Source organism: Atractosteus spatula, chromosome 12 (genome assembly GCF_055471065.1).
Source record: "Atractosteus spatula isolate fAtrSpa1 chromosome 12, fAtrSpa1.hap1, whole genome shotgun sequence".
NCBI lineage: Eukaryota > Metazoa > Chordata > Actinopteri > Semionotiformes > Lepisosteidae > Atractosteus > Atractosteus spatula.
In genome coordinates this window covers 31512901-31539779 of record NC_142717.1, presented here as the reverse complement: position 1 = coordinate 31539779, position 26879 = coordinate 31512901, and the positions used below count along the sequence as shown (strand labels likewise).

At 43.0% G+C, this 26879-nt stretch overlaps 2 protein-coding genes across 3 annotated transcripts; both read left to right on the top strand.

Annotated features, from left to right (window-relative positions):
- Window positions 1–183: 183 nt before the first annotated feature.
- On the top strand, window positions 184–16233 carry grinaa (glutamate receptor, ionotropic, N-methyl D-aspartate-associated protein 1a (glutamate binding)). 2 transcript variants are annotated; one of them, XM_088929744.1, is made up of 7 exons: window positions 184–367; window positions 8849–9234; window positions 9867–9982; window positions 10855–11055; window positions 11414–11542; window positions 12302–12445; window positions 13568–16233. In XM_088929744.1, exons 2-7 carry the CDS (start codon window positions 8871–8873, stop codon window positions 13715–13717), a joined length of 1104 nt encoding a protein of 367 aa, XP_088785870.1. In that variant the 5' UTR covers window positions 184–367; window positions 8849–8870; the 3' UTR covers window positions 13718–16233. The 2 variants fall into 2 exon arrangements, with proteins under 2 accessions (XP_088785870.1, XP_088785871.1); XM_088929745.1 differs by lacking the exon at window positions 184–367 and adding an exon at window positions 6482–6567.
- Window positions 16234–18625: 2392 nt separating this feature from the next.
- Window positions 18626–26657, top strand: LOC148822914 (speriolin-like protein). The gene is made up of 4 exons (XM_088929670.1): window positions 18626–18821; window positions 22274–22477; window positions 23644–23783; window positions 25336–26657. Exons 1-4 carry the CDS (start codon window positions 18626–18628, stop codon window positions 25666–25668), a joined length of 873 nt encoding a protein of 290 aa, XP_088785796.1. The 3' UTR covers window positions 25669–26657.
- The last annotated feature ends 222 nt before the right edge of the window (window positions 26658–26879 follow it).

The window sequence follows — 26879 nt, the reverse complement described above, 5'->3', positions numbered from 1 at the left end:
ATCTATAAGTCGTGTTAACAGTTTGTGGTGGCTCGGGTACCAAATGTTGATGTTGATATTTATCGTTTGCTAGCGTTACAAAACCGTGACGTAGCGGACCTGCACCAAGGCGTTACGAAATGTGTGAAGCTACGCAATGAAGACAAGCCAGCGCGTGGACCCCTCTGAAGCCTGTCATATGACGAGGGCGTGCGATGACGTCACCGCGTGCTGGTGAAATCCGAGGTGGGCGAGAGAGAGACAGTGGGGTGAGATCAAGCGCTACAGTCTGGACGGACGATAAGCGAAATAAAATACTCTTACTGACGCAGAAGTGCGTTTTGGGACTATAAAACATTGCTGATAAATCCAGAAGGACAATAACAAGGTAAGAACACGTACGTCCTTGTTTTGTTTGTGTGTAGCTGCGAAATTCGTAATAAGGTGTGTTTATAGGGTGATCGCAGGGAGATATTAATAGGGTTAATAATAACGAAGGAAACCAATGGCAGTCTGTGGAAGAGAGAGCGAGTCGTGGTTCAGTAATGATCCAGGTGAGGTGACACTGATGTAGCTTCAGCGCACTGAGGCCCCGATCGAGCGCCTGGAAATGTGCGGCACCGCACTGCAAAACACCAGCAGCGCAAGGTGTGATATAACTATGAATGATACAGTAGCAACACATAAAGGGACCTAAACATGAAAAGAGCGTGAAGGCGAATGCCGACTCTCGGTGTATAATCTGCCATGCTTGGCAACTGCGCGAAATGAAAGCTGATTAACGGAGAGAAGCGCCTTAAAGTCGCGGCTTTGCCTATTTTATTCGGCAGCTGTGACACACATTCATTAACGGTTAGTTTTCACGTCTCAATGTGTTGACGTCTTGCCTGTCCGGCACATCCATGCATGATCAGGCAGCCTCTTGTGGGTCTCCGGAGCCAAACCGAAGCGAACCGAGCCCGGACAGGCAGAGCCTCCTCCGCCGGGCGCGTCGCTGCAGCCCGAAGCAACATGGCTGTCGGCCGGGAGCTGGGCTGCCGGCGAGCATCGCGTCCATGTCTGGGCAAGCAATCCGCTTTCAGCGCCTGGGTATCCCGCTTTCAGGAATGGGACGGAAAACTCATTCAGGTCTTTTGAAGGCAGTCCTTTAATATTGCATCTGGGAATTCCGACGTTTATTAATTATCCATCGGTTGCTTAAGCCTGGTTCTCTTTCGTTTTCAGCTGTCATGTCGCGCACCGTGCGCGGACAGTGTGGTGGAAAGTAGACAGGCGGCAACTGGGAGCTTTAATTAAGAAATCGATTTTGGCCTGTGTTGCCTTTTCGTGTTCGCCACTTTGTGTTTTTCCTCCTCTTTTGACCAGCCAATGTGCTGGCTCACAGCCCTGAATGCTCTGCCGTGTTGGACCGCAGTCCGGTCTGGTCCGGTCCCGCACCGCTGCGGCACAGTCCAGTACCGCAGTGTAGCGTGTGTCGGGCCCGCCTTCCCGACCCGACCTGACCCGTCCAAAGGCGGAGGTGGTTGACTGAATTTCTACTTTGAGTTACGACAAGGCAGCTGTTTTCTCGACGAAGCCGGTCTTTAGCATGCGATTAAAGACTTCTTTGATTTGCGTTTCTAAACAAAACCGTTTTGATGTGTATCTATGAGAGAAACTCCCGGTGTGTAGTTTTATCCAGCGGTTAACCGGCTGCAGTCAATGTTTACAAGCGTTTGGCTCAAACATTTTGGGGTCTCTGTTTCAGTCTGTCTAGAGAACGTTAGACGGGGTTTTCTTTTGAACAAAGAAGTGGCCTTCCGGGCCGCTGTGGATATTATAAACGAGAAGGGATTATAATGTCTTCCCAAGAGGGGAACACCCTGCCATGTGATGTAACGCACTCACATGGTGGTGCCCCTTAGCTAAACAGAAACTGGTCCGCCGGCTTGAACGCTTCCTCGGTTACAATGATCTCAGTGTCGCTTATTAATTTACAAACCGCCTCTTCACACAACAGTCTGTGACAGGAGCCACTGAGGACAGTACAGTGTGTCGTCTTATTCCTTCAGACTGTCATAAAAACTGCAAAGCTAATACCGATCTGCTAATTAAGTCTTATCAACATTCAGTACAATGCGATAAGAACTGTTTATTTCAATTCATGCTGGATGTTCTGATGTATGTATTTTGAATGACTGTATAGAAAATAGTATCTCAGGAGTTCATTTGTGACTGGATTAGGTGTGGGATAAATCCAATGCATGTGGGAAGAGTTTGTTCCCCTACTGTATGTGATTTTTCAAAAGTATTCAAATAGATTCCCATACTTTAATGTGTGAATTACAGTAGGTCCCGTCTACAGAATTTGTTTTAAATACAACATTCGCAAATTTTAGCACATGAGCCACATGTCAGGTATCTGTAGGAACTAATTAACTTTGCACATGCTTCCAAAATTGGGGATCAGTAAGTGTTGTGAAACCAAAAGCACTGCAGTAAAGAAAATTCAGTAGTGGGCAAATGTGGATACAGATACAGAGTGGAAGACAGCTTGTTCCATACTCCCAAACCCTTTCCGTAAAGAGAAGGGCCTCCTCTTCTGTGTTTTCAGTGCACTTTCATGGAGTTTCCACTCGTCCTGTGGTGTATTTCTAACGTTTTCTCCATGTGACAAGGCTGATAGAATGCGAGAGGTCTTTCAGGGCTGGGTGATGGAAAAGATTGCTCAGACAAAGTCATTGTGAAAGTGAAACAACTGAAGCCCAGAGAACAACAGCAGGGAAACATTACGAGAACACCCATTTCCTGGAAGAATGGCTTTGGAGCTTCATTTGAGTAGGACTGTGTCTGGTTAAATTCCCACCATAATGGAGCCACAGAGACCGCGGTGTTAAATCGGAACACCCCTTTGTTAAAACAAGGTGTTTCCACTTCACCCGTAGCCTCTAAAATAAGGTTACAGACGCCACGCAGAAGATGACGAAGGTCGTCGCCACTTTATTCCCTCTTTTCTGTGTTTTGAGTCGACACACTGCAGTCACTCAAGTGTACTCTCTCCGGTTGACAGAGGAAAGATTTCTGCTTCTCTCCGTGACCTGAGAAAAGAATCCCGGTGGGTAGGCTGATTCAGGTCCACCACAGGTTGCTTTCCCACGTCTTTTCTGGTCTGAAGGAACGCAGCCGAGAACTGGAACAAGCCTCACCTGAGCACCTCTGCCGCCAGGTGTAGTTCTGTCATTGGTGGTCAGCAGAGTGGCGGCAGTTACAGTATGTCATGTGCTCAGTGTGGTGGATTGCTCTCTTCTTGGCAGTTGTACAGCAGTTTGGGGGCTTTTCCTCTGGGAACGAAGCTGTTCCTCCTCTCCGAGTGCCTTAAATGCCAACGTTACAAGTCACGGCACCCAGCCCTTCCCGTCTGCCGCCTGTCTGCTCTCACACGGGGCAGCTGTGGAGAAATAACAGGCCCCTGTGAGCCTAAATCATGTCCCTTCCCTCACCTTCATACGCTCAGGAGTCCTGGATAAAAGCCACACACCTCTTCCCAAAATACAAGAGGGTTTGCATATTCCGTCAGCAAGTTTTGTTACGGTCAGTAAAACGGAATGCAGTTACTGCTTGTAGTAAAAATAAATAAAGTTTCACTTGGCTCTTCCAGGGCAGGTCTGACGTAATAGACAGTGTTACCAGAGATCTGCATTAACTGCATTTATACTGCAAGTACTTTTTGTGTTAAAATCCAGATCCCTTAACAATAACTATTAGGATGTTATCCATCTAGTTTCAGCCACCTAATTGTGCTCTGACACGCATAACATTGTTCACCTTGTAGCACGTTAATGCCTCACGGCTAATCCTCTGCTGGACTACTTTAGAGGGAGCAGAAATAACATCAGGCTCGATCTCTCATCAGCTCTGATAAGCGGATTTATATTTCTTTATTGAAACAGACTTCTGTGGCAACTGATTGGTTTGGGGAGATTGGGAGAAAGACCACAAAGACAAGAGTGTTTTTTCCGTTGGCGCTCTCTGGAAAGTCTTTTTGATCTTTATCCCAGCTGTCATACCTACTCCATCAGCATTGAGAACTACCTTAAAGAACCAATTTTCATTTTTTTCCCAAAGGATCACAACAAATGGTTAATTTGCAGCAAAGAAGAAGCTTTCCAGATGAACCTACGTGATGTGTTTTGAAATGCCAGAGGGGAAAGGCATACATATGACTTGGACAACAGCAGATCTGATTTGTTTATTCAGATGCAATATGAAATGAATATTGCCTGCCTTGAAGAAGACTGTTATTGTTGGATCTCCCCTGAGACCGGTCAAGGAAAAACTTGCAAGTTCTGACAGTGAAGGGAAAGTGTTCCGGCATTCCCTGGCAATAGGAGCACTCTGTCATTAAGCATAAAGGCAGTGTTCATGTGTCCTAATCTGACTTCTGAAGGAGGATGTGCAGAGTGCCCCTGGGGCTTTAGGGCTTTAATCCTTGCCCTGGAAGTCACCTGCAACAGTAAGGTTTTAGATGATGTTTTAACCTTGACTCCTGGAGGCCGAGGGGAGCTGCTGGGAGCCCCAGACAGCTAGCCCCACCCCCTTCTCGGCTGCACTCGGCCAATCCTGCATTAGCTAGCCAGGCACGGTTAGCTAACGACGAGAGCCAGGCTTGAACCCGGGCTCATGGAGCTCAGCGGGTGCCTTGACCGGCTGAGCCACTCGGCTGGGCCTGGCTGTAGCATGTTTAATAATGGAGGACTAGTCATTGATGGAAGAGAATGCCTTTGGATAGTTCTAGCTAAACATCGTTAATAAAAATCAAAGTGCATTTGGGATGAGAAGAACACGGAGATCTCAAAACCGCCATCTTTACGGAGAAATTGAAATACTCCACATTGTCGAAGTACTTAATAATCATAAACTTTATTTATTGCTTTATCACTAATAATTAATAATCATTACTTTATTTTTATATAGCGCCTTCAAGAGCGGCTTGTCAAAGTGTTTTACACAACAACAAAACAAAAAATACACAAAATATATACATTGAATATACACAATGAGAGTATGGAATACAGTAGGAGCAAAGGTGCACACAGAACCATTTCAATAAAAACCCCTCTAAAAATGAAGGTTTTGAGTCTGGATTTGAAAGTGATTAGGGAAGGTGACTCTCTGATATCCTTTGGGGCATAACAGGAGAACGCCCTGTCGCCCATAAAGTGTAGACAGGCTTGGGGGACAGACGGGAGACCAGGATTTGATGAACGAACCTGTGAGGTGGGGAGTAAATCAGTACAGAAATACTTAAACAGCTGGAGTGAAATGGTGACAATTCACAGGGCTTTGTGGGTAGGTTTCACTGTAACAAAATGATGACTCCGTGGTGATATCTGGATTGAGTATTGGGTGTTTTTCACAACTGCTTGAAGTTTAGTCAAGGGGACTATCTTTTTTTCAGTAAACCTAAGTTAATGTGGTGATAGCATTGAGCATTTGAGAGACTAACATGCAGCTTCCTGAGAACAGCAGCAGATGCGTACACGTGGTTACGAAAAGCATGTCATTTGTTTTCAGTGCTGCGGACTTTGAGACATTCTCAGAAGGAATTTCTGAGTCAGTTTTGGTTGCGTATTGTAGTATATGAACTTGCAGGAATCAGCCACAACCACAGTGAGGTAAGGACCTTGTCTTGACATGCTGTTATCCAATCGAAAGGTAGTGTGTTCATGGAGTTGTTGTTTTTTTTGTCTTTGACAAACATGCAGTTTATTTGTGAAGCACAAAGAGGGAGCGAGCTGGTGTTTACAGTCTGTAGTATTAATCTATACTCTGTCTGAAGCCAGAGCCAGTTCATGGCTCAACCACGGTAGTCACACAGGAAGTCAGGGGATTATGGGAAACTGTGACCTAAAAGGCAGATCTATCAACAGCCTTAAAGATCTAGAAGGAACTAAATAAATAATGTGAACTAACCTGAAGATTTCAGTTGAGGTGACATGCAAAAATAGAAGTTGTTTAAGATGCCTTGCAAATTCTAAGTGATGTATGCACATTATTTTCAACAGAATGTTACTCTGTCTTCAAAAAAGTAGATACATTATTTCTTTGGTTGAAGACTTTATCCTCCTTGTTGAAGAGTATCAGGTTGTTTGGGTCATCTTCAGTCTCTTTTGGAACAATGCTGTGAAAAATGTCACTTCAGTAGGTTAAACAACCTAAAAAAAAATTCCAGAGCTTTGCTTCTCGCACATCAATATTAAAGACTTGTCCAGCTTACTTCTGGGCATGCTGGCTCTCGGAGAGACTTTTTAAAACAGTTCCCTCACTCTGCAGTGTACAGATTCCTGGGGAGAAAAAAAAAAAGGGAACACAGTCCATTGAATTTCATATCCATTAAGTCCATTCAGTCTCATAAAAAATGAGATTGAAAATGCAATTCTAATAATATGAAATCAAGCCACTTGAAAACCTCCTGCCATGAAGCAAATGTGTTTTGAAGTGAAGAGGAGTCCTTAGGAGAACACTGGAGCGTCTGTGAATGGGTACCGTTTTCTCCTGCTGGATTTCTTTGCCGACAAAGGGAAATGTAAACCTAGAATACCCACAAAGGTAGGAACTCGCTCTCAAGTGTTAAAGTCGCTATCATTTCCACTGTATGTTCAGCTAAGGTGTTCTCACTGGCGAGCAGGAATATTCAAGCTTTGCTCTTAAAAGGGAGAACGGAAAGTGCAAGACGGCGTCATTCAGAAAATTCACAGATGCAAAATGTTAAGCATTGTGTGTGCTGTTTTTCCTAACACTCATAACTCCCTTAAATCATCTGATCACCTGGCTAACAGCTGAACTCGGCAGATTTTAACCTACTTTGAGTATACAGTATGTGCACGATGATATGGAGCAAATAAAGAATTGTGTACATTTCTACAGCTGCACACTTGGTTGATTTTTCAACTTGTGGTATATTGTGTAAAGGTTTTAAGTTCTTTGAACTGTTTTGAAGCGCAAAAAAGATCAAATCTCAACAAAACTGCGGGCTTGGTTCATTTTTAATTTGCTAGCCAGGAGGAGCAGAGCAGTGAGGGAGGACATGCCTTGGTAGTGGAATCTGAGCTGCTTCGCTTGTCAGGTGGAAATGTCCCTCATTTTCACAGTATTTGAGAACCTTTCTTGACAAGCAGATCTCTGTTCCCTCTCAGTAAGTTTGCAGTAGTATTAAGTGATACTGGAATTAATTATCAAGTCTTAAACGAAGAGCAAATCCACTGTTAGTGCTGTTGGAGAGTTTGACAGGGGGTGGAGAGTGTCCCTGTATTTCAGGGAGCCCCAGAGGTGCGTGGCCATACCCCTTGCTGTGTGTCCCCCTCTGAAATAAGCTTCAAAGCAGCTCGCAACCCATTTGTGTCCTTCAAGTTAGATTCTAAGTGAGGTTCTCAGGTGGCCCTTGTCTTAGTCGTGCACAGAAAAAAAGCCTTTCCCCTCTGCGGTATGAGCTCAGCCTCAAGGAGTTAAAAATGTGTGAAATAAGAAGCAGATCATAACAGCGAAAAGCGATGAGGAAGTTGTAGGGTTTTCAGGTGCTTTCCATGGGTGACGTAAGGTCGCATGATGTCAAGGTTTTGGTAACCCATGACTTGTGACCCTTGTCCTGCAGAGAACTGTTCACAAGGGAGAACGACACAGTAACCCAAGGCAAATTAAAGCTGTTTCAGCAGGGCAGCCCCTCAGAGTGGACTCCACTAGCTTCAGCACCTTAACAAAGGTACAGGAGGACCTGAATAATCCTCGTTTATTTGTTGGACTGAGAGGAAGAGAAACTGGGTGCTTCTGTTGCCAGTACTTGCATCTCCCTGCCTCAGGGATGTTGTTGTATCCTGTCTCTGCCTGTACATAAAAAAAACTAGCGGTTACATTCAGTGATACTGTTAGAAACCCTTTCTGCCAAGTAACTGTGTCCCCAGGTGAGAATAAATATAAAAAAGAAGCGACAAGTCTTTGGCTTTTTTCTTATTCATTGTACAGCAGTTCTCATTCCTAGTGTGGAAAATAAGAAAGTAAGAATGTTCTTTCAGATGAGAAGAGGCCATTCAGCCCATGTAGCTCCTATGGCTTTTATTAGCTAATTGAGATCCAGCAGTTTCTAGAAACACACTAAAGTAGTATGACAAATCGTAGCTCTTGCTCACCAGTTGGTGTTACAGTACACCAGGTGACACTACAGAAATCATGCAGTCCAGGAACATCTGGACATCAGCCCATAACAGTGAAGGCATCTTTTGCCAGTAGCTGAAAAAATACATCTCATTTTCTTACATGAGCTTCTTGTACCGTTTCCTCTGGAATTTGCTTTAAAGGAAAGTGGAAGTTCCTGTTACTGGCTGAACCACAGATGCCAGTTCTGGTTTAGCCACAAGGATGGTTGATGAGTTGACATAGATCAGCTTCTTTTAACTTGAGCTCAGATATATGAGTTCTTGGTGCTTTTCTTATTTTGCTAAGCAGTAAACTGAATTATGTCGTGAGCGAAACTTTAGCCTTCGTAGCCAAAATTGACCGTGATTAAGACACGAGCACAACCAGAAAAGTGTGATTTTTACCCAAAACACTGGGGCGTAAGGATGCAGCCAGTTAACGAACGTCTGATCTTGAAGCATACACAGCTGAGTTTCACTCTTGCTTCCCGGAGATAGTCAACAAAAAGACAACAAACAGCTGATCGGTGGTTGAAAGGCTGGCAGCCTGCATTTATAAAGCTTGTTGGCAAAATCCGTTCCAAGGGACGTTCAGCCAGACGAAAGTCCCATCCGAAACATGCCCTGTTGTGTACTGTCAGTGATTTTTAAGTAACTGGCTTGTGAGTAAATATACCATTTTCTTCTCTTTTTCCCTGAAGGTAACTCAGAACATCCAGAAAGATGTCTCAGGACAAAAGCTACCATGTTCCGGGAGAAAATAACCCGCTCCATAACCCTGTCTTTGGCGCTCCGAACCCAGCTGGATTCATGGTGCCTCCCCCCAGCTATGGGCAGAGTCCCCCTTCGTACGGCGGACCAGCCCCCACTTACGGAGGCCCCGGCTACCCCACGGATGCCTTTGGACAGCCCGCGTTTCAGCAGGGGGCCCCCGGGTTCGGACAGCCCGCTTATCCTGGCCAGCAGCTCCCTTTCCCACAGGTGCCTTTTCCACAGATGCCCTACCCACAGGGCCCCTACCAGCAGGGACCCCAGCATCCGGGGTTCCAGCCCCAGGGCCCCGCTCCCCACACCGACGACCCCTCCGGTGAGTGCCAGGCCGAAGACTGTCCTTTATCCCCAAGCTGTCGACCAGTGTTGGCCCTTCTTAGCTGTGGGGATTTCATGTGATTCAATTCAATTCAGTTTATTTTTATATAGCGCCTTTCACAACAAGGTTGCCCCAAGGCGCTTGGGGTGATCAGGCCTTGGGGGAGGGGGTAGTGCAGGATCCCTCTTTATCCTCTGCCTCTTAGGTGACCAGGCTTCAGAATTTGCTTAATGATCCTCTTCAAAGAGAAACACGACAACGGATTGATAGTTTTTCATTAATTGAATTACGGGGGGGATTCAGTTTTCAAGAGCCACATAATGAATTACGTTTCTGGTTTTTGCTTTGTAATTTAAGGATTTAGTGCTGGTGATGCCAATGTATAAGTGATAGTATTAACTACTCCTAATGGAACATCTGAGTTCATGCCAAGACTCCGGAGACTTCAAAGTTCCTGTCTGCAAATATAACTTAAGCTTGCTGTTTAATTCTCAGAATCAATTTAAGGTTGCTGTTTAACGTTATGGCGCTTATGAGTAATGATTTTTTTGTAAAAGAAGTTTCCTTGTTACTAAGATATGAGCTCTTTCTAACTTGTCGTTCTGAAATGTACGTGTGATTGTGTTCAGTCCCGCTCAACAGTCCTGGTTACCATGGGGACGTGCCTCCTTCTTACTATGATAATGAGGAGTTCACCACTTCAAGCTGGGAGGACAAGTCCATTCGACAGGCCTTCATCCGCAAGGTGAGCAAGCAGAACAGAGCTCCGGCCTTCAAGACACAGCTCCTTAACATGGATTTCCAGAAGCGAAAGAAAAAATGACTACTGTAGAAGTTCATAAAACGCCAATACTACAGGATGTTTCTGAAACTTAACTAGTTAAACTGCACTAACAACTTTCACACGTCTGCGTTGCCTTTACTTTATCAACCATTTAAATGTCAGATGAATGTAAGTTATAAACGTGGAGGTGCCCAGTGTTAAACCTTCTGAGGTTTTTATTCTCCTTATGAGGTGGAGGGAAAATTCGAAGTGTTTGCTATCTACACCGTGTCCAGACAGCGCTCCCATTCCCTCACTGTTGATACAGTGTACCTATTATGAAATATTGTACCTCAGAAACTTCAAAAAAAGTCAAGGTAATTACAAAGCCATCTTATTTAGCATACAACGTTATTCCAAAGTGAGAAAAGTACAAGACTTGGTTATACTCTAGAAAATGAATTTAGAGTAGAAAGCAAATGTCTTGAGTTTCATACGCAAAGTCATGTCTGATGGTGATCTAAATGATTGGTAATTAGTAATCTGTGCTCTAAATGATTACAAGACCTCAAGATTGCAATGATTACAAGATTAAAAGATTATTATGCTGATTATGTGATGGCCAGGCCTGCGCATAAGACGCGTTTTTAAATGTGTGGAAAGGGAAGAAAAACACAGCTTGTATTTTAAAAGTCGTGTAATGGCTGTGCGTTACTTTGGGGTCTGACGCCCGCTCCTCTTATGATATGCTCGGACTCTGCTCCACGTCCATGCCGTCTAGAGCCGGAGGGAGCCCGACAGGCCCCCGCGACTCTGAAACGGAGTCTGTTTTTTCCCCGTGTTGCGCTGTCCAGGTGTTCATGGTGTTGACCGTGCAGCTGATGGTGACGTTCGCATTCGTGGCGATCTTCACGTTTGTGGACGACGCCAAGCTCTTCGTGCGGCAGCACCCCTGGATCTACTATGTGTCCTACGCCATCTTCTTCGTCTCGCTTATCGCACTGAGCTGCTGCGGGGATTTCAGGCGCAAGCATCCCTGGAACCTTGTGGCCCTGGTGAGTTATTATTTTCGACTGCCCTCTGTTTTTTTGCCACTACACCAGCAGTTCTTCACCTGCCGGTGTCCTTGGTTTGGAAAACACTGATGCTCCAGTAATCATCAGCGTCACGTGTGTACGTGGACAAGGGAGAGAGATTATATTACCTTTCTGCTTAAATAGTTTTTGGCATTCATTTGAAGTGTGTTAGAACCTGCAGAGCTTTGCACAGAGCAGCTCCGTGTTGTGTAGTGGATCAGCTACCACTCTGCAGCTCTGATCCATCAGACTGATGGCTCGTGAACAACCCTGAGATTTGGTGGAATTGGAGTGAACCCAAGCCCTCACAGTCCATGTTGTCCCCTCTGTCTTGCAGTCAGTCCTGACCCTGAGCTTGTCCTACATGGTGGGCATGATCGCCAGCTTCTACGACACAGACTCGGTCATCATGGCGGTGGGCATCACGGCTATGGTCTGCTTCACCGTCGTGCTATTCTCTCTGCAGGTGCGTCCCCCCACACCCTCCTCTTTCTCCCCTCCAGTCCTCCGCTCCGCTCCTTCTCTTACTCGTGTTTCAACTATAGGAAAACACCTGAAACACTTGAGTGATTAATCCTGGACCTGCCTGAAGGTCTCTCCAAGTTTTACAGTTAATTACGCCTGTTGTTTTTTTGTGTTAGCTCTCGTTGCCTGAATTATAAATAATGTTTTAGTGACAGTCAGTAGCAAGTGTTGGCCAGTCAGTGTTCTGTATTGGGGCGGAGGTCATACAAACTCTTTAGAGCTCCTGACACTCTTAAGGCAGATGGGCACAGGAAAGCAAACCTGCTCACACAAACAAGAAACTAAACCTGCCTGCAGAAAGTGCTGAAGGTCCAGTTCATCTGGTATGCATTCAGGTCAGTTGCTTTACCTTTTGTTCATTTGTTACACTAAACTGAGCCCGTCTGTTTTCCCCTATTAAAACTGGGCGTAAGTGAAAGTGCATGGCTGTGTCCCAAATTCAGAAGCACAGCCAGGAGATGCCTGGCGCTTCACTCACAAGACATTTACCACTTCATGCACTGTTCTAGAAATTGTACGCTCTGAATGTAACCGTCTTTCTAAAGACATCAGCTGCAGCAGCGTGTATAGCTGTTTAGTGGGAGCGTAGCAGACTTCTGTAACCAGGAAGGCTTGCACACAGGTTGGAAATGCGCAGTTCCGGCAAGTGCCACAGGATGGCAGCAGCACAGCTCGTAACGTCTCTCCTTCTCCACCGCAGACGAAGTACGACTTCACGTCCTGCCGGGGGGTGCTGTTCGTGTGTCTCATCGTGCTGATTCTCTTCTCCATCCTCTGCATCTTCATCCGGCACCGCATCCTGCACATCGTCTACGCCTCCCTGGGAGCCCTGCTCTTCACATGCGTACGTCCCGTCCCGCTCCGTACAGCTCGCGTCGCACAGAGTTTAACAGGAGGGAAATGTCCTGCGGCCCTCTTTTCAGAAATCGCTTTCAAGCTGAGTCAGGTTCATTTGGTGTCCCAAGAAATGAGCAAGATTGCCTTTTAAACTTCCTTGAGCTCCCAGTTGTCTCCGGTTAGACACGGTCAGGTCACGTGTGGAATCTGGATAGCTGACGTGAAAAGTCTCTGGTCACAATCATGGTGGATAAGAAGTTTAAAAATTGCCGTGGCTCACGATGGGGACTTGGGGACACCCGGTCAGTTCGAACTGTCTTTCTCCTCCACTTGCAGGACAGGCTCCGTCTTGCCATGACTCCTCCAGAGGGCCGTAGTCAGGCCCCGTTTGGGCTGACCGGTGTACTAAGCTTGTGTGTTTGGTGTTGGTGCCTTTGTGTTGATTCTAGATTGTCCACTCTGGGTTACAGGAACCCAGAGACGTTTGAGCACTCCTTTTACTAATTAGATTCTTTATACTGGTACAAATGGGGGAGTTACAAAAATGGAAAAAATCAGGAATAAGCCGAGCAGATTAATTGATAAGTAACCATCCAAGATTTTTGCCAATATTATATATACCTGAGAAATTGGTATAATTAGAAGCTTATGGGTTCTTGGTTCTCTGGTGAAAAGAGTAATTCAGGCACATGGGGTTAATCAAATATTTATTAAAAATACACACACTAAACGCATCATAAACGTACAACAAACCAGTTATGTTATTTGCAGAACCCAGAAAATCCCCAGGCTGTTACCTAGTATTCAAACTCTTATACAGTATAATGCCTACAAGGGCCCAAAGAATACATAAGCTACCTCCAAAACTAACCAAAATACAACCTGTGGTCAAATCTCTCTCTCTCTGTAAACTTCAATGCCACAAAATAAACAGGAACCTATTTCCCTATTTTAAAAATGCATGCACTAGCCAGGAGGGGGCGTTTTTTACCGAGGGATTCATTACACAGGAATTCATGTCAAATATAGCTGTAGTATTGTTTTATTTTACTACACAACGTGGTATATACTGTACATTTTTGCCTCAAATTCTGTCCTTCAACATCTGCTTTGTTCTGTTTTTTTGCAGTTCCTGGCAGTTGACACCCAGTTGCTCCTTGGAAACAAACAGATGGCATTGAGTCCTGAAGAATATGTGTTTGCTGCCCTCAACCTCTACACGGATATTATTAACATTTTCCTCTATATTCTGGCCATCATTGGGAGGGCTCGAGAATAACTCAGTGGAGGAGATGGATGGAATGTGAAAGTGGGTTTTTTTTTCTACAAAGCAACAGAAGAAGTAGAAGTTCTCTCTGAACATTTGATGTGGAATTGGTTATGTATGCTCATTGCCACATTATTTCAGCCAGGCTATTACTTTTACATCTCTGCAGACTGCAGAATCGGAAGTTTTAAGATTTTTTTTTTCTTTAGGATCATAAAAAAAATCTTTAAAGTATGTACAGTAGCTGTATATTAAAAGCTGCTTGTTTGGACTAGTGCATTTCCCCCAGAGCCATTCCTTTCTGCAACAGGAGGCTGTGTTAACTGTAGCTGAAGAAGTGTGGTATACTCTTTGCCTGTCCCTTAAACTGGGTGCAAGACAGAGACAGTAGTCGTACAGTAAATGCAGTGTGAGAATCCATTGCCATGTGCCCTATTACCACATTCAAGTATGTCTTAGTTTGAATGAAAAATAGTCTCTCAGTGTGTAAAAAGACTCCGACATAATACTGATAACATTCTGAGATTCTGGAGAGGAATACCCTCTAGAGCAGTTTTTCCTTCTGCTTCTGACTGTTTGCATTGCTGGAAAAAAAAAAGAAAAACGCAGAGCTGATTGCTGTGAAACATTAGCAACCAATGCTGAACCTACTTAAGAAATTCCTCTTGGCTAACTGATGCCTCTGCATTTTCATATACTTACAGTTACCGTGTACAGCAGTCAAGCACAGTTCATGGGTCAGAAAGCAAGACAATGCTGAGCTGTAATGTAAATCTATTCATATGACTGACTTGCCATTCTGTTGAATCTAATCTGTTAATAGTAATACAACTGAAATGATCAATTCTTTTCTGGAAACAGATCTGATTGAAGAAAGCTATTTCATCACACTCTACCTTGCCTGCTTGTATGATGAGACATACTTCTACAATATCTTCGACAAAAATATTCTTATAGAAAAAATAACTTCTTTACTAATCTCTTAATACTTAAAGCAGATAATAAGCTGATATTGTACAGTAATTCAAAAATAGCATGGTCACCCATGGATTTCCTGACTTGCAAGATTTGAATGTTCAGTTTTCATTTCTTACTCCTTTAGTTCTCATATTACTGTTTTATGAAGTAAGTTTGTTGTAGATCTTTATAATTTAAATATGAAGGGTAAATATACTTCGATTCCTTTGAGTTGAAACTTCTAAAAATATAAATGTAGAGGGTGGTTTAAAATGCATTTGATTTTTATTGTTAATATGCACCTGAAACCTGCAAAGAGACATTTGAAAATGAAGGAATACCTAGAATAAACATGTTATCTTTGAAGTTACAGGTTACTTTGCATCTCGTTAACACGCCATGAACGATTGGAAAGGTAACAGTACAAAGTTCTTTCTCAGGCAATAGCCTTTTTGGATTCCTCCTCATTTTTTCAGGCTCTCAAGTAAAGACTTGTTATTTTGGCTTCTTTGTAGTGGGAGTTTTTGTGTAAAGCATAGAATTCCCAATATAGATTAGAATTGAACTGTTTTTCACTTGAGGTTTTTTGGGGTGATCTTTTGGGGTGTGTTTTTTTTTGTCTGGCTTGACACTATAGTGTTATAACACTCTAACTGTATAATTGACAGTGTTTCATCAGTATCGTAGTGAGCAAAGGTAATCGGTCTCAGCTGAGCCTAGCTGGGGGTTATTCTGCAGCTCGTATGTGTTTGAATTCTAGATCTTAATGAAATCAAGTGAGAATTTCACCAGTTTTCTACTAACCATTTAAAAAACTGACTTCTCGATGACCAGAAATGATCGGACACATCAGACCCTAATTGTAAAAGAAAAGTAATCTTTGGAAAATATCAGAACAAACAGGAAAACAGGTTGGGCTGAAGGAAAACAACAGAGTAACTGTTTTGTTCACACCCCCTAAGCTCCTGCTGCATGAAGACTGTGAAAAAAGCAATTGAATCCTTACAAACTCCCTGCGTGCAAAATGAGGCGAGTAGTGGTCTAGCTGAAATGCTTAAGACATGACTGGTTCTAAACTAATGTGATCGACTTTGTCAGTATTGCATCCCAACAGGTGTGACTTTTGGACAATTTGAAGCATGAATCCTACATCAAAGCAGGTTTCACTGAGTCCCAAATTAGTGTGTGGATCCCAGCAAGCGTCTTGAACTTTAATCCAAAAGGTGTACGTGTTTTGCATTTTGTAACATGTATTTATTACATCTGCACGATCGTTTGTGTGTGTTCCTGCTGCATTTTTGCAGCCAGTTAGGTGCACACCTGGTTGATTTTAAAAAGCAAAAATGTTGTGTAGCTCACTAGTTTTTTGTTTTTGTTTAACATTTTTATTTGTATGTACATCTATTTAAAATGTATGTATAGGTTTTCCTTTCAAGCAGTAGGTTGATGTGTAAAGTATAAATATTGGCTTTGTAGTTCTGTTTGCACTGTAAAACGGGCTCATTACTGAAATGAGAGATATTGAACTACACAGCTGTTTGCTTTTCATTAAAAGAGTAAGAATACGTTAATACGAGTGTTGTCGATTTTTTCATTCATTTTTGATATTGTTATAAAGGTGTGCTGTACTTAACGGTGGTATTTTTCTGCGATGTACAATATTTAGCTGAATCATCCTTTTTTGTAATGCGATTGGTTTCCAGAAAACGCATCACAACCTTGCTACAACCTTGCTTTTAGGGCTAAAAGACAGCGAGTAGTAAAAGAATATTTGCTGTGATGCTGGTATTAGTGCCGTTCGAGAACTTTAGAAATTACTGTACGTGTAGTCTCCACCCAAGTGGTTCGGACGATAAACACACTCCCACAAGTGCGTATTGGAATCGGTGACAAAATCTCAAGTGTTAAGCATAACAGAAAAATACAAGTGCAGGAAAGATAAAAATTTGAATAGCGCAAGTGTAAAATAAGAGTGAGCTTGCAAGACAAAAATACAGTGCTAAAATAACAAAATCACCGGCAGAGGTGCCCATTTGCAAAGCAATTAAATCTTTGTCTCGGGTCTTACCTGCGGGTATCGGAGTGTTTACTGTAAATGTCGAGTTCCGAGCCTGGCCTAGGTGTTCCTGTCGATCTCGTACTATCCTTTTGTAAAGAAGGGAGAAGGGAGGCCAGTGAAATACCTGGGCACAAGACAAAAAAAAAAGTTTATTTCTCCACTAAACCATTCAACTTTTAACATTAAGAAAACAAATCCTAAGGTATAAGTATACTGAGCTACATTGCTGCCAAGCCAAATTATATTAATATGACGTGTGTTAATAAAATGACCCGTAAGTAATATTTTCAATAGGATGGATTAGAATTATCTTTAATAACAGTCCTAAATTTCTGTTGACAGCCAGCGTTTGCGTCTGGAAGTAAAACCATCTTAGAAAGGAGAAACCCCTACATGCTAAATTATTGCAGCTACATCAGCTACATCCTGCAACCAGCTGGATGTTGCTTCATTCTGCTTGCCAAATGTATTGTAAGAATTGTTTGAGAGGAGAATATATACACTTATAATTGTATTATAAGTAGAACAAATGGGATCCATTTCCTTAAAATGCATAGATTCAGCACCATTATCACTTTATTGTTTACTACAGTACATTGGTTTTATGGAACCCTGAACCAAAATAGCGGTGTGATACTCATCTTTTTGTGCTAGAGTCCCAGTTGGAGGAGTCCCAAGGTCTTATTTTACATGTGTATTTAGCTTTTTCTCAGTGAGGAATTGTGCAGCCATTTCTTGAGCTTCAGTCTAAATTCTGAACTTAAGCTTCAGTCTAAATTGAAAAACCCTGGGGTGATATTAGATTCTGGCTTAACATTCGACCCACATGTGCAGCATCATGTCAAAACATCTTTTATTCACCTCAGAAATATCGCTAGACTACGCCCTATGTTATCGCTAACTGTAGCTGAAAAGCTGATCAACACATTTGTGTTCTCTCGAATTTACTACTGTAATGCTCTACTTGCTGGGGTATCTAAATCTACTTTGAACAAACTGCAGTATGTCCAAAATTCAGCAGCCAGAATCCTGACCAGGTCTAGTGTAAGTGATCACATTACTCCTGTCCTGGAGTCCTTGCACTGGCTTCCTGTCAAGTTCCGTGTGGACTTTAAAATCTCCATGCTCACCTACAAGGCTCTGCATGGCTTGGCACCTCAGTACCTGTCTGAACTACCACCTAGCAACCTTCACTCTTCTAATTCTGGTCTCCTTACTGTCCCCCAAGCCCGTCTACATTGTATGGGCGACAGGGCCTTCTCCTGTTATGCCCCCAAGCTCTGGAACTCTCTGCGGTGATATCAGAGAGTCACCTCTAAACTCCTTCAAATCCAGACTCAAAACCGTCTTCTTTAGAAGAGCCTGTACTTAACTGGTTCAGTTCTTCACCCCTCTGCTTTTACTAGTACCACCAACCACAGTCTCCTCTCTATATTGTAATTGTGTTTTATCTTGTGTATTCTTTTTTATTGTTGTTCTCATTCTGTAAAGCACCTTTTGAGAAGCCACCTTTAAAGGCGCTATATCAAGTTTATTATTATTATTATTATTTCTTACGAAAAGATCAGTAAGTTCTGTAAATAAACAACCTGTAAATACCCCCCATTAATAAGGGGATTATCAATTCACAAAAAAAAAATAAATTGAAGGTAATAGACAAAACATAATTATCAAAATGAGTACTATCCTGATTTTAGGCAACCACTTAGTTATAAAACGTAATACGTGACATCATAATGGCAGAAGACGTTTAGCATTGAAGCTAATAAATACGATTATAAAACTGGGACCACGGAAAATTTCAAGCTGATACAGGTTTTCACCGCAGGGACAGTCACATCGAGCTCAGAACCGGGTACTTAAAGGGAAAACGCTAGCGAAATCGCTAGAGGGACTCCCTCCACATGGAGCTGCTGGGGAGCTACGAGTTGCTGGAAAGGGAGAACGAGAAGCTCCAGAAGGAAAACGGCGAGCTGAAGCTCATGGTGGGGCTCATTAAGACGAACATGGAGCTGCGGTCCCAGCTGGGCTTGCCGGCAGAGGACCGAAGCGCAGACTCCGCTGCCTTAAGCAACTCGCAGAGAAAAGCGGGGGTTACAGGTAAAGGGTGTGTCTGCTTCTCTGTGTGACGTTTTTCGTCCTGACCTCAGTCTTGTAATCTTAAAGCTCTAGGTGGGGATAGTTTAGAGGGCGAGTCTCTGGACCCGCCTCCTGAACAGGTTGTGGGTTCCAGTCCCCGCCACAGATACTGCTATTATACCTTCAGCAAGGTGCTTTATTTACCCTAGTTGCTCCAGTACAACCGGCTGTGTAAGTGGGGACCCACAGTTCTATGGGGATAATCAGCTCCGTGAAGTTGCGCCCCCGACAAACAGCACAAACAATGAAACCCACGTGAGGTACCTGTTTCGTCACCAGATCTTTTAATTGTGATCTTTTGATCAGTTGACCCCGGCGTTTACACTAATAAGAGGTCTTACATTTAGGGATGAGTTACTACATTAGTTCATTGGTTTAGGTGTTTTCTGTTTTAATTTTTAACCATATTCGCGAAAATGTATTGCTTGTGCACTCCTTTTATTGGTGAAGAGACACCGTTGCTGTATCCTGACAACACCAGTTTCCAAATTACGGAGACAGTTATATTGAAAATACAAAATGTATTTCGAATAATACGGGACATTGTGAATCAATAAAGGCGTTAAAATAAAAAAAAGACGATGAAGTTATTTTGCAAATAAGTAAAGCGTTTTAAAAATAGATTACGATTGACAGTAAACAAGCCGATCCACCTGGCGCTGGCAGCTTGAACACCTCTCAGACCCGTGATTGGCTAAACCCCCGGCCTGAATCTTGGTGAACAGTTCGGGCCACGATTGGGTGGAATTTAGCAAGATTGAGAATAGACCCTCTGGGTAAAGCGCCACAGCGGACGTTACGATAACATGTAGATACATAGGTGATGGGTTTTCTTCTTTGGTCCAAATACTGCAGCCCCGGTTAACCGTGTGTGCTGTATGAGCACGCTGGATATACAGTAACACATCCATTGGTTTCCAATAACTAAATAAGAGAACTGAGCTCAAGACTGAATAGCAGACGAAGAATGTCATGGCATCCACAGCGCGTTCACGACACAGATAGCATGTCACGATAGGGGTGCGCGCATCACGATCACATCGCGGTACTAGCCGCATTACTATTACTGCCGTGGCGCTCTGTCGCCACTGTTGCGACGAGAAGTGGATATATCGCGATATGATATATCCAGACAAGATGCCCCGCCCCCATCTCGTGATATTTAAGGCCTTATATCGCGATATGCCACCCCCCTCCCAAAAAACCGCCCCCCATGTCGCGACGTAAAGTGCATATATCGCGATATGATATATCCCGGGAAACGCCCCGCCCCCATGTCACGACATGAAGTCCGTATATCGCGATATGCCACCCCCCATGTCGCGACATGATGTTTACATATCGCGATATGATATATCCCGGCAAATACCCTGCCCCCCATGTCACGACATGAAGTCCTTATATCGCGATATGACCCCCCACCAAAAAAAGCTCCGCCCCCATGTCGCGACATGAAGTCCTTATATCGCGATATGACCCCCCACCAAAAAAAGCCCCGCCCCCATGTCGCGACATGAAGTCCGTATATCGCGATATACCACCCCCCCCCCCCCCAAAAAACCGCCCCCCATGTCGCGACATAAAGTCCGTATATCGCGATATGACACCCCCCACCGCCCCCCTATGGCGACATGGAGTCCATATATCGCGATGTGACATACTCTGACAGGATACACCACCTCCATGTCGCAAAACAAAGTCCGTATATCGTGACACGTCCTATCTGGGTATATAATGTTATGATATGATACCTTTGTCGCAACAATGGCGCCAGGGTGCCATGGAAGCAAGGCACCAGTCGTGATAGTCACGCACCCGTTGTCACGATATATGCTGCCGCGATATACATGCGGTCCCTATCATGACATGCTGTGGAGCTCTTGTAGCGATGATACCTCATAGTAACACGTTTGGCAACACAGCATGTCACGGTAGGGAAAGAAAAAGGAAACGTGCCTTAGAAAATAAAAATTATATCTCTTGCAATCACGGGGATTTTACATACATTAAAACCACAGTTTTATGTCATAGATGGTTAACTTGTTGGCATGCGTCATGTCTTATTTATTATTCACATTTTAAGAAGGCTCATAAGTTTATGGATATTGATCGTCTTTAAAATATTAAGGGTACGAGCTAAACCGTCCATTTGCTGCCTCTGTGTTGTAAGGATCACCTTAACTAGAGAATGACGTTTTACAACATATCCAGTAGACCGTGTGTATTGCTATAAAATCCAAAGCAAAACGTTTTCTTACAAAGCTTATTAAGTTACACCATCACAAAACAGTTTAAACAGAAGTAAACAGTTTAGTATAAAATTGCAACATCTGGTGTGTTACACTGTTCAAGGAAACGTACGGGATTAAAGCTCTGTATTGTTCTCCGACCATAAAGGTGTGAAATTGCAAAGGCTTAGGTCAAATGATCGAAAGATCACAATTGAAAGATATGGTGGACGTGATATTTTTGTACATCACAGAGTGAGGTCACAGCCAGAAGAAGAAGGCGCTATATTGAAATATATTGAAACATCCATCCCACCCGACCAGACAGACTCAGAAAACAAATTGCACTCATTGTTTTCCTAGCATTCAGGAGTTAAAGTGCCGAGTATGTTGGTACCTGTAAACTTCCTTGTAGTCACGTGATTACCCGAAAAAAAAGGAGGCGCTATATCTCGGAAACGAAAGCAGCATAAATGCTACTTTCAACTGCAGAAACGCAGCACTAATTAATGAAACCGGTCCGGTTCCACGTTGTGGATGTTGTAGGGGGGCTGAGTTACATCACGACCCCGAAAAAACAAGGCACTTTAACCCCGGAAACGAAAGCTGCACAAACGCTACTTTTAACGGCATAAATGCCGCACTAACGAATGAGGTGGGTTTAATCATTTGTGCTGTTTGTAGGGGGGGCACCTTCACGGAGCTGTGATAATCCCCGCGATGTGTTCCCTGGACTTACTATGTACATGGAATTTTCTATTTTCTAAGTCACCGTGGGTGAAACAATAAGCAAAATATTGTCAGCCCTGGTGGGCACAGGGACTCACTGCTTCTTACCGAACAAAACTTCCCATCTGTGCCTCTAAGGCACTAACAGGTACAACAATGTATACTATAAGCACACGTACTGTATGTACTGGGCATAAAGTTTCATGATGGAAGACCTACAAAACTTTCGTGAATATAACCAAGGGTTTGTTTCTGCTCACTCTCCTCAATGTCGTTGTGCCTTACAAGATCATCTAATAATCTTCTATATGACTGGATTGATTGGTCTAAAGTCAGAGCACTGGGGCAATTAATAAATTTAAAAAGATGAATTCAAATTGCCAATCGTTGTGTCTTTAAAAGTCTTTCAGGATCCCTGGCCTGTCTGTATTTTTGTAAAATATTTTTCTAATGCAGGACAAACATCAACTCTTGTGTGGGATGAGACTTTGGAAGAGGGCAGATTTAGCTCCCATCTCCAGAAAATGCCACACAAAACATCTTCCCCCCTGAATCTCAGCTCCCCAGACAAAGAGTCCCTCGCTGTCAACAGCCACAATGAAAATGTTTCCCTTGACAAAAGGAGCAGAGATGAACCCTTGACATCTCCTGACATGACAGGTAAGAGGAGCAGAGATGGGCCCCTGTCTTCTCCTGACAAGGCAGGTCATCGGTCTCTGAACTTGCTGACAGCGCACCTCAGGAGACTTCTCAAGCCAAGGCTCCTTTAACGTACAGTATTGTAAATCAATATATGAACAAAATAAAAAGTGAAGGTATAATTATGTAATGCAAATTAGGCATTGTAGGTTAATAACCTTCTTCTAAAGCACATGTAGCAGCGTTCACATTTATTTTGAACTGAAAAGCACATTACAATTTTAGGGAGAAATCTTTCACCTTTTATCAGTGTGAAGTGAAATGTGAGCTTGGCTCAAGGAACAGACCTGTTAATCATGTGGTTCAAGACTGGAATGAGCTACACGAGGCTCCTGATCCACACTTTCGCAGCAGTGTCAGGGCCCACAGGTTGGGAAGCACTGTAATGCAGTATTGTATTGATATGCTACAATCTCACCACTGGTTGTCCTGCAACCTGACTGGAAGGCCACACTCCCCAGGGCCTACATGTCAGCAGGCAGTGATACAAAATACTACAGTGTTCACTCGCATGTTGAGTTTTAAACATGTGGTGAACCCTGTGTCTTCTGGGAAGGCCATCTCAAAACAAGAGCACAAGAAGTCCAAGTTTGAGCTGACAAAGCCTGCTCCTCCTGCCAGATTGATCGGCGATGCTGAAGTCTCACCTCAGAGCTTGCTGAACTTGTTGCAGTCCTGCAGTTTGCCAGTTGTTCTGTAAGGATGGCCGCACACTTATTTTCCGGAGTTAGTTGTTGAGTCACATGTCCTGACTATTCTTTTCAACCGAGCAGAGACTTGTGTATCTGTTTGGCAATCACAAATACAACATTCTAAAATAATTATAGTCACTAATTATAAATAAAACATCCTTTATACAAGAGACAATGAAGACTTTTTGCTACAGTACATCATGATCTAATGAAGATACAGTGGCTAGTATTTCCAGGGAGGTATGTGGCAATAAAGACACCACGGAAAACACAGATCACAAGAGTGTGAGCAGTCCTCTCCTCAGCAGGTTGCTAAATGTTTGAAAGTGAGTTAGATAGGCATGTTTTGTCTACTGCAGTTTCAGCAGTTAACCAATAGAGCCACGAAGGCATGGGTGGAAATTTTTATCGAGCTTTCTTGGTTTTGTGCTACAGACCCTGTCCAACAGAGCCAGGAGCGTGTGGTTGGTGAGATAGCATTTCAGCTGGATCGCAGGATACTGTCCTATGTGTTCTCAGGCCAGACCAGACTGTATGGATTTACTGTGTTCAACATCCCAGATAAGATCATTCAGGTCAGTGAGTGGATGCAGAGCAGAGGAGAGTAGCTTCTTCTGGAACACACGTGGTTTCTGCTAAGGTGTTTGCTGCACCTATAGTCCTTGCCTTTTGAATCGTCACAGTTAAACTCATTGAATTTTCAGTATATCAATGAGGACCCTGCTTCTGAAAGACTACTTTAACGCCTTGCTTTTACTGAGGTGTTTGCTATGGTATTAAACAGGCTTCAATATTACCAAATTTCAGTTGCTACTGTGGTAAATCCAATAGACACTCTGCAAGTGTCTACATTTCTTTAACTTGCTTAAAGGTTTTTATTTTTACGTATAAATATTTTTTACTGCTAGTTTTCTTTTGCAGTTTTACAGTGCATTTTCTTACTTCTGTGTTTTATTCATATTCTGTTGTACACCTCTTTGAGTGTATTAAAAATGAAAGAGATCAATTCAGTGTATTATTACTTCTGCTTGTGCTGCTACAAAGGAGGTTCTCAGCTATATTCATTTCCCTGTTCTTTTGATCTTGGTGATATCTTTAATGTGTGTGAAATTTACAGTGACAAGCAAATTTTGTTAGATCACCTAAAGATTAGCCATTTATTGAGCTCTGCACACTTATGTACAATAATAATTTGCTTCAGGAGCTATTCATTTAATTCAACAAACTCTTAAATTAATTCAAGTAATTAATTAGTTGTCTCTGTAGAATACATAAATTATGCACATTCAGATTTGTCCCATGTGAAATAGCTTTTAAGTTATAGTCTTAAGTAGGCTTATACTGTAAGTCTGTGGATAATACCTTTCTCTTCTCTTAACAATGTAAATTAACTTTTATATGTGTTATATTTGTGTTGCACAATCTGTATTATGTCTGTAGTGAACAAACGCAGGGATTGAAAATTAAAAATATTTTTATTTCAAGTGTTTAGTAGTTCATCTTACTGTACAGAACAACCAAATGAAATGTGTTGAAAGAAATTTGCCTGCTGTCGTTTTTTCTTGTGAACCTTTGAAACAAGCATACTTTGTTTCTTATTCATAATTTCTAAGCACTACCGTATGCCATCTTGCAAACTTTAAAATTAAAGAAGAATCATTGATTTAGATTCCAACATGTGCCAATATAAAATACTGCTGTGATGCAGCTGTCAAAAAGGAAGTGCTTTTTAAAAGAAAATCTGATCGGTCTGGACATGTAGATTCGTCTGAATCATTTCTAGAATTAAGGTGCATAAAGATGGGTAAAACAGTGTGATAGAAATGAGGTAACCTGGAAGAACTAAACATGAAAAGAACTCTAGAAACACGGCAACTATCTCTCAACCACACAACCTTTGAAAGAAAGGAAGAGCCGTGTCTCTTAATAAAGTGTCTGCTTCCTTTAAATAGCTCCTGCACAACATCTACAAATGTAGCAACCAATTTAGCTACCCCTAGATGAAAGTGTTAAAGCCACTGCTATCCATGTTAGTAAGTTTTTTTGGTTGTTGTCCGTCTATCCTGGCAGGAATGAAAGGGACAGTCTGGGATATCTGTCTGTTAACGTGTACATGGCTCTCTGCAGGTGTCCACTAACCCGGTGAGTGGAAAAGTCGACCACGGCTTTCGCGCCCACATGACCCACCGCTACTTTGATTTGATGGAGAAGCTCCGGAAGCTGGGCTACAGCATGACCCTGCACCCCCACTTCACCGAGTTCATCATCAACTCCTATGGCATCCTCAAGCAGAGACCTGAGGCCTACAGCACCGAGGACAGGAGCTACAGCGATCCCGAGACCCTGAGGAAGCTGGTGATTGACATGGTGCCCTCGAACCTGCTCAAGGACATTCTGCGGCTCTTCAGCTGCCTGTGCTACATGGCCAAGCAAGATGGGAGGCCTCTCTTCATCTGGTAGCGGAATGTTCTTCCTGGGCCACAATAAAACAACCCGCCACAGACACATCTGGCTTTCTTGAGCTCCCTTTTAAAGCAGCCCTGCAATGTATGCAGGCAGTATCCTAGACAAAATTCAGACTCGAGCATTCTTTAAATCGCCCTTTAGTTTCACCATGATCGAAAAATTTAGAGGGTTCATCTTAAGCTATATGATTCTTAAAATTGTGCTCAATCCTTAATTTTACATTCAGGTCTAATTTGCTAATAAATACGGTTTACTAGGAATAACAACACCCAAGAATTAAATGCACTGGAAGGATTATAGTGTTTAGTCAAAATGTGGCTTAACCCTCTTGGCTGAGGGCTGACCTCCTGGGAAGAGGATGAGGAGGCTGGGACCCCCATGCAGAGTGAGGAAGAGTGACCAAGGGGCAGCTGCAGAGGTGGAGACAGGGTGGAGGTGAGATGCAAAAAGTCGTATGTGAGGGAGAGAAGGTGATCACGTACAGTATTTCTAGTGTTTTAGAAGAGGAAATGACGTCAGCAGTGATTGCTAATTACTGACAACTGAGTCTGATTGAACTTGGTTGTTGTCATCTCTCCTGAACTTTATTAGAATCAAAGCTGAAACAAATGTTTAAATAAATGTTACTCTGTTGTAATTAAGAATCACGAAGGGTGCGCTCAGCTCTTTTCTGAGGGAGAAAACACTGAAAATATTACAGGCCACTGAGTATATCACAGGCCTCACAGGAACACAATACACTCTGCTTCCATGAGGTGCAGATACTGCAAGTTGCAGGAATAATCAAATTTAGTCATCATGTGCAGTTTCCAAAATGTAGAAATCATTCCCCAAAATGTACAAACTTTTTTTTTTAATTTCACACAGTAGGGCCATTTTCTTGTGAAGACTTGAACTACATTAAATCGTTACCCACCCATTTCTCACCATTTTATTCACACTAAAACCACTTCCTTATTAATTGATATATTTTCTGCAGCTGAACTTCATAATGCATGTTATTTGTTTTGTTCTGTGTTTTTGGATACGTGTCTTTGTGTTTTTGCGGGAAAACCAAATAAAATTCCCCCAACTAAGGAACAACGTCCTCCTTTTTAATTCTCTTGCACTCCATTGCACTCTCAGGAAGAGCCCACAATGTTACAACGCAAGAACACAGACGAAGAAGAGATTTCCATGGCTCATGAATGACACTCCAATACAAC